Below are 17,564 nucleotides of genomic sequence, written 5' to 3' on the forward strand. Positions count from 1 at the left end.
TGCTGCTGGAGGATCCGCCCGCTCGCTGATACTTTCGACCAATCAGCGTCCCTTCTCATTACGACGGCCTGGCGTCTGGGAAGGCGGAAGACGTGTTCATAAACAACTCCCCCCCCGCCCTACGCCGTTTCTCCCTATCCTCCATTCTGCTTTCTCATTGGCAGGCGGCCTCCCCCGAGTGCGCCAGCATGACGGGAGCAGCCAATGAGCGGCGGCGGCGCTGGACGGCGGCCGGCTGACGCTGTGGGGTGTGGGCGGAAGCGGGAAGCGGCCGAACGGGGCTCGGCGGCGGAGGCGCCATGGGGGCGGTGCTGGGGGTCTGCTCGCTGGCCAGCTGGGTGAGTGCCGGCGGGGCGGGGGCCGCCGCGACACCCCACACCCCGGGGAACGGGACCGGCGCGGGGGAGCCCGGGGCCGGTCACCCTGCCGGCCTTCCGCCCGCAGCCTGTGCAGGCGAACGCCGGGTCCCGCCAGCTCGGGGGGGCCAGGGCGGCTCCTCCAGGCCCGCGGGGCAGAGCGGGCGCCGGGCCGCAGCCCCCCGGCCCGACCCCCGGCCCGGAGCCCGGGCTGATAACCGTCGTGAGCTGCGGGTGTTCTTAAACCCAACGTCAGTCAGAAGCGCGGGGTAAACGGCTCGTCCGTGCGGTGCGGTGGGGAGCGGAGTGTCTGTAAATGGAGCCTGGGGTCTTCCTCTCTGGGTGTCAGCTGCGAACGGAATGCTCTTGCAATTTCTGTCTCTGTCCTTCAGATCCCCTGTCTGTGCAGCGGTGCCTCGTGCTTGCTGTGCCGGTGTTGTCCCAACAGCAAGAACTCAACAGTGACGCGTCTTATCTATGCCTTCCTCCTCCTCCTCAGCACTGTTCTCGCCTGCATTATGCTGGCACCAGGGATGGAAGAGCAGCTGAAAAAGGTATGAGGGGAAAGCCTCTTTCTAACTGTTCACAAAGCCATTACTTGTGCTGGTGACTATTGATTCTTTTTACCTGGAATATATTACGAGGCACAAACACCCAGGTGTGCCTTGTCCCCTGCATTAAGAGACTGCGTGTACTGAAGGGCTTCTAGCTGAAATAGCAAATTCAGCAAATGTTACGTTTTTAAGTACGTGCCTGGTCTCCAAAAACCTAGCCAGACCTGGAGATTGACAGTCGTTATCAGAGGCCTGCTGGTTTGGTATCTTAGTCTTCCTGGATGCTTTTAGTGATGACATGGGGAAAGAAAGACAATAATAAGCTCTATGCAGGCCGGCTGAGCACAAGGTCTTTTGTTATCAGATCCTCAGAAGACAGCTGACTGAAAGCCTTAACTGTTAAGAGTGCTTAAGGAATGTAACTGCAAATGCAGGTGTAAATTCACACTAAATGTGTCTTTACTCAGATACCTGGATTTTGTGATGAGGGGCTTCATACTCGGATACCGCATATGGATGGCTTTGTCAGCTGCGATGTGTTTGTTGGATACAGAGCTGTCTATCGAATCAGCTTTGCCATGGCAGTGTTCTTCTTTCTCCTCTCTCTGCTCATGATAGAAGTTAAAACAAGTAATGATCCGAGAGCTGCGGTACACAATGGGTATGTGTGTGAGCCAGCTGTCTGGTCTTCCAGCTTATTTCCTCTCTCCAGTTTCTTTGCTGAACACCGTGGCAAATAGTTTATGCATTCATTGACATCCTTGAGTTTCTTCTGAACTGAGTATAGAGCAATGCTTCAGGCTTCTAAGAAGCATCCTATTTATGTAGCATGTTCAAGGTACTGATAATGCTCTGAGGTTGGGTAACCAAAAGGGTGGTGCTCTGGGCACCCCTCTGTGTTTCCACAGAGGTGCTGGGTATCGGCTGGTTTATATTGCCATCCTTGCGCTGACTCTAGCGGTCACTGGGTCATTCACTAGGCCAGCCTGACTCAATAAGCCAGCAGAAACTGTGTTCTGACTTCTGATTCACTGATTTAACTGGGTAAATTCTGGGCTAGATGACTGAATTATCACAGTCATTTAAATTGAAAGGGACCTTTGGAGATTATACGATCCAACTCCCTGGTCAGAGCACGACCAGCGTGGAGAAGATTATCTGAGGTCTGGTCTAGTTGAGTTTTGAATGTCTCAGAGGATGGGGATGCTTTGACCTCTCTGGGCAACCTGTGCAATTTTTTGCAATATCTAATTCTAGTTTCTCTTTTTGCAGCTTGCATATGTTGCCTCTTGTCCTTCTACTGTGCACCTGCAAGAAGAGTCTGGTTTTGTCTTCTTTATGCCTTTCTTTTAGGCAGTTGAAAACAGCAGTTAGATGTCCCTTTTCCCTCCTCCAAGCTGAACAGCGCAGAGTTAGCCTTCTTCCCTTGCAAGGATGAGCTGCTGACTCATGTTCTGTTTGCTGGAGCAGGAGCTCCTTTTTCAGCAAAGCTCTCTAGCCAGTTGGCCCCCAGTCTGTCCTGTTGCATGGGCTTTTCTGTCCCAGGGGCAACGCTCTGTATTTGCCTTCTCTGAACTTTGAGGTTTCTGTCAGTCCACATCTCCAATGTATTGGCCGTTGATTCACCCTCTCCCCTGATTTGGTGAACATCTTTATCTGTAATCCCACTGAACACAACTTTTTTTTCTTTAAATTTCTGTTAGACACTCATCTGTGTACAGCAAGCCACTTGCAGATCCTGTAAAACATGACTATAGTGTGTAGAGTAAGACCAATATTTTCCACTTATATCTTTTTTTCAAGGTTCTGGTTCTTCAAAATAGCTGCCATTGTGGCTATCATGGTTGGAGCATTTTACATTCCCGAAGGGCCTTTCACAAGAGGTACAGTTAATATGTCATGGAATTCTGTTTAATACACTCAAACCTTCTCGCAGACTTACCAGACTATAGTTATGATAGTGAAAGCTACCTTGTAGAAGACACAGATTCTGTCCTACTTCATTAAATTATCCTGGTTCATCCAGTATTTTGGTGACCAACTGAAGTTATGGCAATAAGCAATGTCTTTTCAAGTGCAGAAGTGTTGTGTGTTAATAGTTTGGTACTCCATGACACGGTTGCTACTGGGCTGAGTATTCTGACGCTCTAGATTAGAGCCAGCTCAGGACACTGACAAGTTCTAAGTACTTCCCTGAAGTCTCTGAAGAATCTGTGCAAGAAACCTTTACTGTCTGGCCACATCATAGGAATTTGAAAGGGTTGTCGATCCTCAGAGAAATGTGGCATGATGGTACTTCTGTATGCAAAATATCTTGTGTTAGATCTTGCATTCATTCTGAAAATGTGTTGGGTTAAATGTTCCCATGCTCAGCTTCACTGGCATAGGCTGCACCCTTGAATAGCTGGGACCTCTTGCATGCTTCTACAGGATGGAGGCCAAAGTGATTACAGCTTCTGCATTTCTAAATAGAGTTTCAGATTTTTTGACTGTCTGCAGTATAATTAGGAGCTTTACTTTTGTTTCATCTGGGGTAGCATGCAAATGATGAAAGCTAACCCTGTTTTTCTTGCTCCCTTTTCTAGCTTGGTTTGCTATTGGTATTTTTGGAGCCTTCTGCTTCATTCTTATCCAGTTGGTGCTGCTTGTGGATTTTGCGCACTCCTGGAATGAGAGCTGGGTTGAGAGAATGGAGGAGGGAAATTCTAAATGTTGGTATGCAGGTAGGAATCTTAACCTGTGAAGGATTTGTTTCTGCTGGCTAGTACTCTGCAGAATATCACCTACTAGTTTGCAAACGTACCCAGAAATACGTTCCACGTCCTTGAGTCGCTACTGCAAACACCTGGAATTAGTAGCTGCAGTGTTACCTTTTTCTTATTAAATAAAATGCAAAACATTTTAGGCTTGTGATTAGCAGATCTGACAGTCATAATAGACAACACTTGCCTAGTTTGCAGTGTGAGTGCAGCGCAAGGAGCCTGGATCTCTTCAGCTCTAACTTTGCTTTGCAGCCTCCTCTACTGAGGTCCTCAGGAAGTCTGTAATGCCGATGACAGTGGCTGCAGTACAACACAAAGCATGCCTCAGCGTGTGCTCCCAAGCTGACCACTAAATTACAAAGTGCTAATTGTTGTGGTTCTTTGCTCATAGCTATGAATGCTGCAACAGCTTTTTGTAGCTTCTTATAAAGAACGTAGCAGAACAGAAATGAAAATGTGTGGCCTCTAGCATAGAAGGGGGAATTCAGGGCTTATTAATAGCCCATGAAAAGCGTGCAAAAAGCATTCTCATTTTGACACTGTGGCTTGACATCAGTTAAACCAATTAAACTGCTGCTGAAAGGCAGCCCTTATTCCCCTGGTGGCAGCATTGGCTTTCCTCTGAGCTACACTACTTCGTGAGCCAAAGCAGAAATTTAGCCATACCTCATAAAAATACATTCTGCTGTTTTCTGAACCAGGCTTCCAAGCAAGGAAGGGGGACTGTGTCATTACAGTAGTAGCTGGTCATTAAATCACCTTACATGTACTGTTAAACTACATACGTATTGTTAACAGTTAATTTTTTTCCTTCCAGCTCTGCTGTCCTGTACAATCTTGTTCTATGGCTTGTCACTGGTGTTTGTTGTACTTTTCTATGTTTTCTACACGAAGCCTGATGACTGCACTGAGAACAAGTTCTTCATAAGCATTAATATGATCCTGTGCATTGCTGTCTCCATTGTTTCTATCCTTCCAAAAGTTCAGGTATTATTTTTTCTCTGCTATTTTATCCTGACATACGAAGCAGGGGAGTAAGACAGACATAGTATAAATTCAGTCAGACGTAAGAACTTTAAAATTTGGCTACCACAGCTATGGTAGCTAGAAACACTTAAAAAAAAATCTTGCTCTGAAGCCGATGCACTACATAGTGACATACTTCCTGAGGATAGGCTTTCTTTTGCTAACTTTGTTTTGGACTTTGTTTCCATGTGGGGCACTGCTGGTGTGATTTTAGTGGTGAATGTTCTGGCAGAACAGAGATACCCATTAAGGAAAAGCAAAATAAGCTGGGAATTTATTGGCTTAATACTGTGGCTTTGAAATAATGGGTGTGTTTAATGTGAGAGGAAGCTTCCATGTTACTTGATTCTGAACTGGTATTGCTCAAACGTGCTAGATTCGATTCTACAAAACTGTTAAGCACACTGGGATTAGCTCAGTACAAACCCATAACCAAGTATTGGGCACAGAAAAACTGGATTTGCTTTGCTTATTCCTTCCATGTTGGAGTTGCTCGCTGCATATATTGTATTACTCTAAGGAGTTTCTTCCGGTCTTTTAAATGTAGAAAAAAGCCCAATGCATTTCTGAAAAAGAAAGTTTTCAAATAATTGTTGAATCTGTGGCAGTAGGGTAAAACTATCCAACTCTAGGTAAAACTTGCCTTTTTGACCTTGGCTTGCTATTCTGTCTTTGAACAGGACCATCAGCCTCGCTCTGGCCTCCTCCAGTCCTCTGTTATCTCGCTCTACACCATGTATCTCACTTGGTCAGCCATGTCCAATGAGCCTGGTAAGCAACAGGCTGTCTTGAGTAACATCTTTTGGTGAGAAAGCAGAAGCTGTTGACGGGGCTCGTATTTATTACAGATCACTTTGTGGGGATTGCTGATCTGTCTAGATAAAATCTACTGAGGCAGTAAAGATGACTTTACTGAACTAAACTGGGGTGTATGTGAGGGGGAATAAAACAGTGTCAGGGCATTCTGATTTTATTTATTTATTACACCCTTGCCTAGCTCACGGGAAGGAAAATTGTTCCATGTCATTGCTGCCTCTGTGGTATCAAAGAAATCAGCAGTTAAAGAGAATGGAAAATTGCAATCTTATCTGTTATCTTTTCTTAGCTAAATGCTGGCAAAGCTCACTTCTCTTTAATCTGCCTTGAAATCCCTTTCAGAACGAAGCTGTAACCCAAGTTTGCTGAACATCATTACTCAGATAACTACAGCCACAGTTGTTCCAGCAAATACCACTGTTATACCTGCTACTCCGGCTCCGCCCAAGTCCCTGCAGTGGTGGGATGCCCAGAGTGTTGTTGGATTGGTTATCTTTGTCCTTTGCCTCTTGTATTCCAGGTAGGACCTGCACTGCGATCAATCTGTGTTTGAATCTGGGTCCAGTGAAAAATGTACCTGCATTTATTCATATCCAGCTGTGGTCTCAGGCCCAAGCCCAGCTATGGCTAATAAAACTGCATTGTTTTGTGAATGATAGGCTTTATTAGCCCAATTCAGATAACGGAACAAAATGTGTTACAAGACCTGGACTAGGAAGACTGTTTAATTAGGTTAACAAAAGCTTGGATGAAAACATCTCTTTAAGGAGCTTCCTTGTATTTCCAGACAGATCTAAAAAAATGTTATTTGCTAGTCCTAGACACTCATTGTGGTCTGTTGCTTGCTTTATTAGCAAGCATAGCTAACTGAAAATGGAGTTTTTAACCACGTCTGTCTTTGGGTTACACTGCAGCATTCGCTCTTCAAGTAACAGCCAGGTGAACAAGCTGACGCTGTCTGGGAGTGATAGTGCTATTCTGGAGGAGACTGTGGGATCAGGCAGCGGGGCTGCAGAGGAAGGAGAAGTGCGCCGTGTCATGGATAATGAGAAGGATGGTGTTCAGTACAGCTACACATTCTTTCACTTCATGCTCTTCCTTGCCTCTCTTTACATCATGATGACACTCACGAACTGGTACAGGTAAGAGCAAGGCAGAAAGCGATAGTTTGTACGTGCCAGTGTTTCTAGGTGGATAGGAGACTCCTGCCCTATTGGCTACTCCTGCCCAGCTGGTTAAGGTGTTGTGCAAGATCAGCCATACGTGCCACTTGAATAGAGAGATGATTCCTAGATCTGCTGGGAGCACTACCTGCTGCTGCAGCAGCCTATAACTACTGTCCCCAGGACTGGTTTATTGTATAAATGACCAAATATGCTTACAGAGCAGCAGCCATCAGGAATCTATTGCATAGCTCACTGGAAGATTTCCTTTAAGTGTAGTACATCAACATATGCAACCAGGAAGTTGCTGGTTTAGTTGTCTTACCATGCTCCTCCCCCAAAGGCTCTTGCATTGGAGTGTCCCACATCACTGTTCTAACTTCAGATGCATATGAGAAATAGCAAGGAATAGTGGAAGGTGCTGTCTATATGTATTAATTGACTTCTTTACTTTTTAGCCCTGATGCAGATTTTAAAACAATGACCAGTAAGTGGCCAGCCGTGTGGGTGAAGATAACCTCCAGCTGGGTTTGTCTCCTTCTCTATCTTTGGACCCTAGTGGCTCCTCTTGTCCTCACTAATAGGGACTTCAGTTAAATCGCTGCACCTGTCTGAGCTTACAGAAGTGAGGAACTCTTCGCTGAAAGCCAAAACATTCATGTATTGCTTTAGTTATACTGTCTATGTTACTGTTTATGTTAGTAGGAACATACAGGTGGCTAGAAAGTTATGTAATGCATAATGCTTGCAGCAGTGTCAAAGTTATTATCAGTTATCTTTATTTTAATCTTCAGCCATGGTTATCTTACTGTTGCATTTTTAAAATTCACTACAGCTGTGCTACCAAAGCACAAAAGAAAATCTGTTCTGTCCAAAAGCCACAACCTTTCTACTGAATATAAATGACACTTCGCTAAATAAGTAGTGTAATATATTTTAAAGAACAATTATATTCAGCCTAATGCACTAGTATGCTAACGCTTCAGTTCCTGGAAGTGTAAGCCATGCTGCTCAGTTTCTACATTCCACTGCAAAAGTTTGTTATACTTACCTTCCTGTGTTGTGGCAAAACCTCCCTTATTCCACACCAAAAGAACAGAACTTTGAGGTTGAAACTCTGGTGAACTCTTAATTCCTTTTAAGAACAGACTTGCGCTTTCTAAGAGTCAACTTCTTTTTTTAGTATGTTTGCCAAATATTGAGTGGTAAGTGTATGACTAGTTTAAACTAGTTTAAACTTTGGTTATGGTGGAGAAATAGAGCTTCTAATTGATTTCACTTGTCTCATGTGCTTATAAAAATAATGTACATGAAAGTTATTATTGGCACTAAGGCGTTTGCACTGTGAACTCGTTTGAATAAAGCAGACTAACTACTGAAACTGTCCCAGCTCTGGTGAGAAGTATTAGCCTCTGTGCAAAATAACTGTGATTAAAATGCTACTTAGCTGCTGCAGTGTCCCATTGTGCTGTATAGAGAAAACATCCACTCCCCCCCAAAGTCGTCATACTTCTTTTGAAACAAACGGCATCTTCCCTCTGATTCCCTGAATGTCAAACTCTATTCCTTGAAGTTCCTCAGGGAGAGTTGTTCAAGTACAAGTTAGTTCTGCAGAAGAAAGCAACACCGTTTCCTAATGTAACACTGTGGCAATTCTACGCAGTTGTAACTGTATGTCTAGTGTGGAACTAGGTGTATGTCACTATTGACTTTTACAATAAAATACCCCAAGACAACACAAGACAAACATTTAAAATATCAAAGTAGCAGCTGTTACAATGTGTTTAATCACCCAGTCATGCATAATAAAATTACACGTTCTGATCACTCCATTTTATAAAATGCAATATAAAAATAAATTTTGTCAAAATAAGATGTACACTTAACCACCCAACACCTCTAGCCCCACATACAACAGAAGGCAAAATTATTAGGCTGAATAACACTATGATTAACTCATGCCAAAATAAGATTTAACAAAAAAAAAAACCCAAACCTTCACCCAGTTCCTGAAAATACCTCAGGGTTTGTAACACCCATTTGCAAGAGTATAAATTCAAGTACTTGTATGTACAACACGCAGCTACCTTTTGTCCTGCTTAATGCCAAAAGGCGTGGCTGCCCAATGCAGTTCAGGTATCTTTCCTTATTTGTGTTGGATTTGGTAGGGATGGCTTATGTACTGGGCAAGGCATGTAACCTCTGGAAACAAAGTTATTTCAAGTGGAAAAAAGAACAGATCAGTTTTAGTGCTGTAAAAAAAAACAAACCCAAACAAATTAAAATAAAATCTCTGTAAGCTTTTCCCATCTCTACATTTAAAACAAGTGTTATTTTCCAAGTGCTAACATGAGAAATTTTGGGAACAAACCAATTTCTTTGCTACTAAGTGCTAAAGCTCAAAGAGCATTCTCAGCTCAGCGGTCAGGCACATAAAAGACAGAGCTGTGTCTGTAGGAGAAGCCAAGCACTGGTTACAAACCTAAAAAAGGGTGGAAATACAGCTCAGTAAAGTTGCAACTCTGCCTGTCTGAGTTCTAAAGCTAAGAAAAAGCAAATTAGAAATAACAGTTAGATGCTTGACAAAGGTAGTAAGCCTGGCTTAGTTCAAGCATCCTGACATCAAACACCCAGCAGCCAGCTTCAAGGAAAAGAAGTTCTGGAGGCATAACACAGGCTATTTTCAGTATTGATAATGTAGCCTTACCTATTATGTTTAAATCATATGCTTTATTCTTACTTTCTCTGAGCAGAGGAGAAAAGGGGAGGGAAAGACGGATCTAGTTTGCCTACTATTTAAGGCATGCAAGAGAACATAGAAGCCTGAAAAAAGTTTGGGTTCTGTAGAGGTTTCTGCTGAACCACTAGATTTTTTTTTTTCATTTGAAGGACACTAAATTGAATTTTGAATATTCAACCTCCCTCTCTAACAGTTACATAAAGGGATCAAAATAGCTGTTCTTATAGGTTAATTGTCAAAGTACCACCACTTCAAAGCCTGCAGCACAATTAAGGAAAGAGTATCAAATACCAGTCACGCCTTCATCTCTAGGAAAAATGGTCCATCCTACATTTGTTTTTTTAATTATACATTGTGGCTGGAATTAAGAGGCACTAAAACAACATAAATACCAATCTCCATGTTTTGGCAGTTAAACAGTGGGGGCAGCCACTTACCTTTCTAAGTCCTGGTGCTGTGTGCTACTGTCTTGCTAGATGGCAAAGAATTGAATTAATCTCTGCAAAACACACAGCACATTCTGGTCAGAAAACAGGAGGAAGTGGCTAGCAGTACTCTTTTACCTTATTTTAAGTAGTTGAAAATGCTGTGGGGTTTTTTCCTGCACTAAATGTAATGGCTGTCAAAGAAGAGTAAGAATTGCCTTAGAAAGGTAGGAAAAAGTCAGACACTTTCTGTGAGGAAAATTTATCTCTTCCCACCTTTATTCTAAAACAGTTCAAGTGATGAGTTCCCTGCTCCCACAAATTCTGAATTACCACCCAGAAAAAAGCTTTGTGGTCTACCCCTTTTCAAAACCCAGTCTCCTTTTATAATGCTTGAATGATAGGTATGGCATTTGCTACCCCCTAGTTCCAGGACAAGGGCTGCTGCCAGATCAAGAAGTCATTACAGTGGAAGAGGAATCTTTTTTGGCAGCGCAGTCATGCTGTAGGGGGACTGAGAGGAAGCAGATATGCAAAACAGAGTTTGGCACTTTGAAAAACGAGTGTCTGAAATCCTCAAGATGCTTTTGTTTCACATTTACAGAAACAGGTACCTATAATTACACTTGGCACTAAATAAAGATTTCACCCCGAGAAAGTGCTCTAGAGATAAGTCTCCAATTAGAAGGGATGTTCTTTTTCACCAAAGAGTGAAATACTTCACCTTGAAGTAACTGGGTGTGCTTTCCTTGTCCTAGTGAGGTTTCCCATTTCCACACTATGATAGTGCAGAAAAACATGTGCAAAGAGTGTGCTGAGAGTTAAGTTCTAATTCAAGACCATTGAACAGATTGAACTTGGGGAGTGGGAGCAGCTTATTTAGACATAGGTATCTTACCCTGATTTGACACTGGAGTCTTAGTTCTGTCTCTAGACAAAGACCTAGAAGCACAGGCATACAAGCTACAGGTAAATATTACAGGGATGACTGAAGTCTAACTTCATACAGAAACATGACAACCAATGACAAAAGAGGTCAACACAGTTGAAAAAGTTGTAACATTTCACAAAAGAGCCGACAAGCACAGTGAACAAAATGCTACAATACCAGGAAATTTAAGAATGTGCTTTCAAATAGCCTGTCTGCATTTGGTTTCAGACTTAAATTCAAATTCTGCCCAAAGTAACAAGCTAAAGAAGCACCTTGCTGTCTTACATGAAGTATTGCCTTCTATACATCATACACCAACTGCTACAAATCCTCCTTATGAATTCTGTGTATTAGCTACTCAATCCCTCATTACAACCAGCTGAAGAAAAGAACAACTGATAATGTGGGAAAGGTGGCTGACATAGATTTTTTTTATTTAGTCCTGAACCTCATTATTTGAAGCTGTACCCATTCAAAAGCCTTAGTACCTGATCTGTAAAACTCCCTGTTTTCTGACAACAAAGACTGCATCTGTTTATAATAAGCCTTGGTATAGATGTTGTAGTACTAGTTATAGTTCTTCCTACTGCGAGGAAGTTTCAGAGGTGACCTCTGTACTGGTATTCATGGATAAAAGTTCTGCTTTGTAATCATTTGAGGCAAATATTGAGATATTCCAGAAATGCCAGCTCACAGTCTGAACCAAGCAATAGAGTACAGGCCAAGTTAGACCTTTACGTTTTTAAGCCACCTTCGCTGACAGAAATACATTTGGCAGGGTTCAAAAGCAATTGTCTTGGATTACTGATGTTTTCAGAAGGGGGAGGGAAGGGATGGTCACAAAACTAGTAAATCGTTGTCACTTTTCACCTGGGCAGGGAAGGGATAAGGAACTATCAAGCTTACCATCCTGCAATATATTTTTTTCTTTATCATTGTAAAGAATAGGCTAGTTTGCATCATTCACACAGAGGCTGATGAGCCTCAAGTATCCCACGTAACTTGTGCTCTTTGCCTTCATCCTCCCCGAACTCTGCCTTGCCCCCATTGTGCCCTCTTCAGCTTCCTTTGGTTCTACAGCGTAAAGTGCCTCAGCAGTCTGTTCCTAAACTGCAGGTTTAGGAGTAAGGCAGAGTTCACAACATCACCTAGCAGAATAGATCTTAACTGTGCTGGAAAACTTCCCTTCACTGGTTTGTTAATAACAGTAATAGAGCTGAGGTTTCATGCCTCGCAGAGAATCATCACATTGCTTTTCATCAGCATCCCCACTCACAACCATGTCATGGGGAGAGCTGTCACATGGGAGAACCAGCTGTGAGAAATCATGCTGAAAGTCCTCCTCGGAGGCTAGCAGCAGCTCATTCCATGCAGAGATGTCCAGCTTCCCTGAAGTACCACCATACTCTTCAGGGAGGATCACTGGAGGAATGTTTTGATGAAGGGAATTCAGATCACAGCCATGAAGAAAAAACTGAAGAAGAAAGCAAGAGGGAGCTTTAATAGTGCATATCAAACACTTTAGAGCAAGTTACTGAAACAGTCAGCTAACAAGCTTATTTTGAGTTAATGTTTTGGAAGCAGTGTCTTTATGGGCAAGTGGCAGCATACAACACTGATTGTCTCAAGGCTTCTCTTGCTAGCATGTCTAACTGCACCTTCTCAAAGCCTAGTGCAGCTTAAATCACAGCAAGAGAGACTTGACATCTGCTAGTCTGTGCAGAGGTTCCAAATTCAACTTGTCCAAGTTCGTTCATGGGATTGGAAGTACTTATCCTTGTGGAGAAAAGCATCATCCTTTGCAAATACATCCAGTCCTATGGTGGAATACTAGTGCCGTGCAGGACGCTTGTGCAAGGGAAAAGGGCAATGAAGGGGCAACACAGATTTCCTGTGACACCACCTCATTAAAAAAAGCACTATTTGCCAAGATAATCCAACACCAAGGATGGAATCAATGCCCTGAATACACAGCATATGCACTAAAGATCCGTATTAATGTGCCAATATTAAATTCCTCAAAGCTTCTCTCATGAAAAATTTTGACAACAGGCATATTTTTAAATATTAAAGCAGAAAGGACTAGCTAGTTAAGTAAATGGTACCAACATGTTTCTAGCTGTGAGGTTTTTCAATGTTTTTTACTTGCAGTGGCAAAGCAAGGAACTTACAAACATTAGCATTAATGTTAAAATGACACAAATCCTTACCCGGTTTGCTATCTTTTCCTTCAGAAAAGGCTTGATGATTGCAAAAATGCCTTTGAATATACGAGGCTCATTTATTATGTTAACAGCTTTTATTCGAATGGGGAATCCATCCTGAAGAGTAAAGAAGATTTTTATAATGCAGTTTAAAAAAAACATTTGCTAATCTTCCTCTTTTTAAAATCTCCTGAGACTGACTGCCAGCACCACCCACTGGCTCCCAGACTTTCATCTGAGGTACCAACATAAAGCAATACAGCAACAGCACCTTGTAATAGGGAATAGTTTTAGGATGAGATCTGTGAGCATAAAAATAAAGTCAAGAGACAAGAAAACCTTGCATCGGGAACTATATTACTGTCAGTAAATCTTAATTTCTTATGTGGTTCTTCATCTCCCCTGACAAAGACACTTAGGTAATCACTGTCCTTCAGGTATTCCCAACCCTGATAAGGATGCAGTTACAAAGTGATGACCCTAGTTTCTGAGGAGCGCATCGTGCTTAGAGCCAGAGCAGGCCGGTTCTAATGGTGTGTCCAGCTACAAGATTTGGTGTCCAGGATACTCTAAAATGTGTTTTTATATAAGGAAGAAATCTAATACCATTCTTTTTCTTCCATTCCAACTACTCTGTCATGCTGATTGCAAAAGACAAACAGGCTCTGCTGCCAACAGAACATACAGTGTCTCCTACACAAGACAGTTTAAGTCAACAGTTAATTGTGGGACTTCTGCTGGAGAAATTAATTTGCAGGAACATTTTTCCAAGGCAAAAGCTCACAATCAGCAATTAAGATCTCATGTGCCACAGTGAAGTTTCTTTCCCTTATAATCAGCTCTACATATACAAAGCAAGCAGTCAATGCTTGGAGTGAAAAGCAGATAACATGCACTGCAGGAGTATTTTTCTCCTTACAAAGGTCAGTGAATTAGCTCATCTTTACAAGGGATGCAGCTCAGCAAGGTTGATGCAACACGTTTATATACCACCCATACCTTTATGTCCTTCACCAAGTTCAGCTTTTGTTTTGTTAATAGCTTCCACTAATAACAGCAGGACACCCATCACTTTATTTGTGCAAATTAAATATGGGCCCAGACAGTTAAATGACATGTTTAGATCGTAATTTAAAGGAGCAAGTTCTTACTTAGGCATTCAGAAGCTCACTAGTCTCATCTCCATGAACTCCCCTGATTTGTCCTATCCTTCCTTATCCCCCCCCAGATACAAAGAACATAACCAGCTCAGGCCAGAATAAAAGTAATGAGCGAATGAACCCATTCGAGAGAAGTTTTCCTCATCTCACTCCTCCAGACAGTATGGTATAACGTCAAGTAAAATCATCAGACCTTCCTGCCGCTTTGGCCAGGTTACTCCTCATTCCTCTCACCTCCTATTTTGTACAACTCCACTTGTGCTTACAGCCTTGCTCGTACTTGCTCTCCATCATTTTCCTTCCAAACATCTAGTTGGAGATCTCTCTTATTACTCCTTTGCTGCCCCGTATGCTGCAGAAGCCTCTCTTCCCTCAGGGAGTGGATGGAAATCCTCCTTAAGTCATACCCATTCAAAAGTCCTCACTGCAAAATCTTTGTAGCAGTACTTGAACTTAAACTTGCCCAGTGGTCAGCTCCATCCCAGCCGACAGGAACCATTTAAATAACAAGCCACTCCTCAGCATTCAGGCAAAACAGTGTCTTTGCTCTAGCTGTAACTCGCTGCTTGCTCTCGTCCTTATCTTCCTTAACACTACCTAGCAGAACTACTTTTTTCTGTTCCAACTCAACGTTTGCACTTCTAATGCAAATTTAATTCTGCAAAAGTTAAAAAAAAGGCAAGCAAGGTAAGCTGGCAGAGGTCTGAGAAACTGGTTGGGCAGAGACATGTTTTAACTCTGCTAGTAAACGCAAAGATGCTTAAGTTTCCAGTGACATAGTCAAGAACTCTAGACACAGCAGCAGTCATTTACGATGCCCAAGCTTATTTTCCCACCAGTTCAGGTCTTACCTGAAGAATTCCAATCACTTTTTTGGCTACAAAAGGACCAAAATGAGACGCCTTAGATAAGCTGACTCCTTTGTAGTCTGCCAGGATTACAATTCCATTCACCTGGGTCTCTTCGGACTGAATGAGTTTTTCTAACGTTAAGTATATGGCACGAATGTTCTCAGTAATCGGATAATTACTGGGTGTCCATCTGTCTGAGGTTACAAGACATGGATGGTAAGTTGGAGAGTAAATATAAGCTAACAACACACATTCCAAAAACTGATTTTCTATTTTCCTGGACTCTTAAAAGTTAGTTTTTAATAGCCACAGTCCTAGTTCAGAACACCCTTTCTTAAGCAAGAGCTAAATGGCAACTCACGTTTACTTCAAGGAGCAAAGGCAATGGTTTTAAGAACCCCATTCGCCACCGAGCACAGCTTATTAGAAGCAGTTTCAGCTCAGAAAGAAAGCAGGTAAATGGAAAAGAGGAGAATGAATGAAGACAAATTTACAGCAAGCCTGGCAGCACCAAAAGCACATGCAAGGCTCCAACTGTTAAACAGGAGTAAAAGCCATAGGCTCCTCTCTCCACTTACTGTCAAAACAAATTACAAGCTTCTAACCATGGACCAGCAGCCCTGTTTCAATTTGAATTACTACACATTAATTTTTCTTCAATCACCTAACGTTTCATGAACCCACCTCACTGCATTTTCATTTTGACATAACTGAAGTTATTGCTGACACAGGAAAAGGAACTGGTATGATGTTGGCTAACGAGAAACATTTCCCTTCACAAGTTAGCTTTTCAAATTTCAGAGAGAACCCATGTACTCTACATAAGTAGCCACACTTCAGAGGAGCACAGGAAACAAGATTTTTGGCCCACCTTGAAGACAGAGAACAAAGACATTCATGCATTTCAGTACCTGGGCGGATGCAGACGACATGACGTCCCTCTGGGTCCAGGTGAGGCAGCACAGTGACAAAACCAGACTCTAGGACAGGCTTTATTGCAGATGGCTTCAAGTTATTGAACACCTCGGGCCAACTCCTCCTACAGGTGTGGTAGTTCACCAGAAGCTGAAGCGCCCGATCGTAATCGAATTTCCTAGCTCTGAGGAATCTTAGCAAAAAACCATCGTCCAGGCAGGTCCCCAGGGAGGGATAGTCTTTGCACACCATATCTCGGAGCGCCTGCACATCACGGAGTCTCCATTCTGGTTTCTCTTGGAGCTCTTCCCGTGCTTTGGTAATGAGATCAGGAGACAGCGAGCAAACATACTTCGGCCGGTCTGGCAAGAACTCGTTGTCCGATGGAGACCCTGCTGATGGGCTTGTCCTGGTGCAGTCACTGTCTCCTGACATAATGTAGCAGGAATCTGTCAAAAACCAAGTGCTATGTGTGACAAGCAACACCATGGACTAACAAGTATATTTATTATTTACATATTTATTATGTCCTGGATCCCTCCACTTCCCTGCTGAGGAGTCTTCCCTTGCAAGGACTGGCACTACAGCCAGAAGCACAGTTCACACATTTTAATTCTCCTCTTAGGACTAGAAAGTGCAGGGTTCTGTAATCTCTTTATCCTGCAGAGCAGGTACAAAACAACCTTGGATGGAACCTAACCAAACTTTCAAAAATAATTAAAATAGAAAATTACACAGCTTCATTACAAAACATAGAATTTAGGTTGCCTTATCATTTATTTCCCTATGTCTAATTGGAAACTAAAACAAAGTGAACACTTCCCAGTTAGGCAGGATTCTCATATTCAGTCAAATTACACCCTCTTCTGAGAAACTCCTGGCTGATCCAGCTGAGACAGGCAGGAGTCTTCATTAACTTCGCTGGCAAATACATGCATTGCTCAGCACGTCTGCCCATATGAATGTTTTGAGCAATTCAGGAGCAGCATTCAGGAATATAAGAAACGGCTGCAGTTCACAGACTGGATGAGCAGGTGAGAAAAATCACAGACTCTCATGCCAGCACTGTATGGGTAGTTTTTTTAGGGTAGTTTTAAGTATGCTGCCGATATTTCTGAACTGGGAGCTGAACTTCCAAATCCAGTAGCACATGGATAGAGATGAGTGAAAAAATGTACGATTACGAGTGTGGCGACCTTCCTGTAGCTTGGACTGGGGGGGGGGGGCGGAAATACGCCTTTTTTTCCCTGAGCTGCTCCTACTCGGAGTCACTCGCAGCACGCTGTGCCGCTGTCGGTGTCACACGGAATCACCTGTCAGAACATCACCGGCCCCATACACAGCTTCCTCCTGCTGTGACAGACACTGCATTGCTTACCGCTCCCGCGCCTTCCCCCGGCTCCCCGCTCACAGGGACGCCTCGCACGGCCCGGGCTGTGCAGGGCCCAAACCCAAGCCCCCCTGCCCCCCACGCCGGGCACTCGGGCGGGCACAGGAGGCGCCCCCGCAGCCCCAGCATCCACCGCCCCGCAGCCCCCCAGGGCCCGGCCCCGCCATACCGCAGCGCTCCCGCCCAGCAGCGCCGTCTCCAGGCAGCGGCGCCCCGGAACTACAGCGGAGCGGCCGGGGACGGAAATGGCGCAGCCGCCGCGCATGCGCGG

General features: G+C 43.5%; 2 protein-coding genes across 5 annotated transcripts; one reads left to right on the forward strand and one right to left on the reverse strand.

Annotated features, from left to right (window-relative positions):
* The first annotated feature begins 90 nt into the window (after window positions 1-90).
* On the forward strand, window positions 91-8,128 carry SERINC3 (serine incorporator 3). Its single transcript, XM_075108749.1, has 10 exons — window positions 91-338; window positions 749-910; window positions 1,378-1,571; window positions 2,714-2,793; window positions 3,496-3,633; window positions 4,490-4,659; window positions 5,379-5,469; window positions 5,857-6,034; window positions 6,429-6,656; window positions 7,136-8,128. Exons 1-10 carry the CDS (start codon window positions 300-302, stop codon window positions 7,272-7,274), a joined length of 1,419 nt encoding a protein of 472 aa, XP_074964850.1. The 5' UTR covers window positions 91-299; the 3' UTR covers window positions 7,275-8,128.
* TTPAL (alpha tocopherol transfer protein like) lies at window positions 7,849-17,554 on the reverse strand. 4 transcript variants are annotated; one of them, XR_012663005.1, is made up of 7 exons: window positions 17,463-17,554; window positions 15,900-16,352; window positions 14,989-15,182; window positions 12,984-13,094; window positions 10,741-12,247; window positions 9,855-9,916; window positions 7,849-8,285 (listed from the first exon to the last, which is right to left on the reverse strand). XR_012663005.1 is itself a non-coding variant. In XM_075108753.1 (5 exons), exons 2-5 carry the CDS (start codon window positions 16,336-16,338, stop codon window positions 11,972-11,974), a joined length of 1,020 nt encoding a protein of 339 aa, XP_074964854.1. In that variant the 5' UTR covers window positions 16,339-16,352; window positions 17,463-17,554; the 3' UTR covers window positions 8,442-11,971. The 4 variants fall into 4 exon arrangements, 1 of the variants encoding a protein (XP_074964854.1); XR_012663004.1 differs by having other exon boundaries at window positions 9,855-12,247; XR_012663002.1 differs by lacking the exon at window positions 7,849-8,285 and having other exon boundaries at window positions 8,442-9,916.
* Window positions 17,555-17,564: the final 10 nt, after the last annotated feature.

The sequence above is a fragment of the Phalacrocorax aristotelis genome, chromosome 13 (assembly GCF_949628215.1).
Source record: "Phalacrocorax aristotelis chromosome 13, bGulAri2.1, whole genome shotgun sequence".
Classification (NCBI taxonomy): Eukaryota; Metazoa; Chordata; class Aves; order Suliformes; family Phalacrocoracidae; genus Phalacrocorax; species Phalacrocorax aristotelis.

Bases quoted from the DNA above. Each gene is read 5' to 3' on its own strand.
- SERINC3 (XM_075108749.1), top strand. From the start codon at position 300: ATGGGGGCGGTGCTGGGGGTCTGCTCGCTGGCCAGCTGG. The intron at 1,572-2,713 runs GTATGTGTGTGA...CTTTTTTTCAAG, and splicing joins AGAGCTGCGGTACACAATGG to GTTCTGGTTCTTCAAAATAG. The intron at 3,634-4,489 runs GTAGGAATCTTA...TTTTCCTTCCAG, and splicing joins TTCTAAATGTTGGTATGCAG to CTCTGCTGTCCTGTACAATC.
- TTPAL (XM_075108753.1), bottom strand. From the start codon at position 16,338: ATGTCAGGAGACAGTGACTGCACCAGGACAAGCCCATCAGCAGGGTCT. The intron at 13,095-14,988 runs GTAAGACCTGAA...TTTACTCTTCAG, and splicing joins AAGTGATTGGAATTCTTCAG to GATGGATTCCCCATTCGAAT. The intron at 12,248-12,983 runs GTAAGGATTTGT...TTTCTTCTTCAG, and splicing joins AGGAAAAGATAGCAAACCGG to TTTTTTCTTCATGGCTGTGA.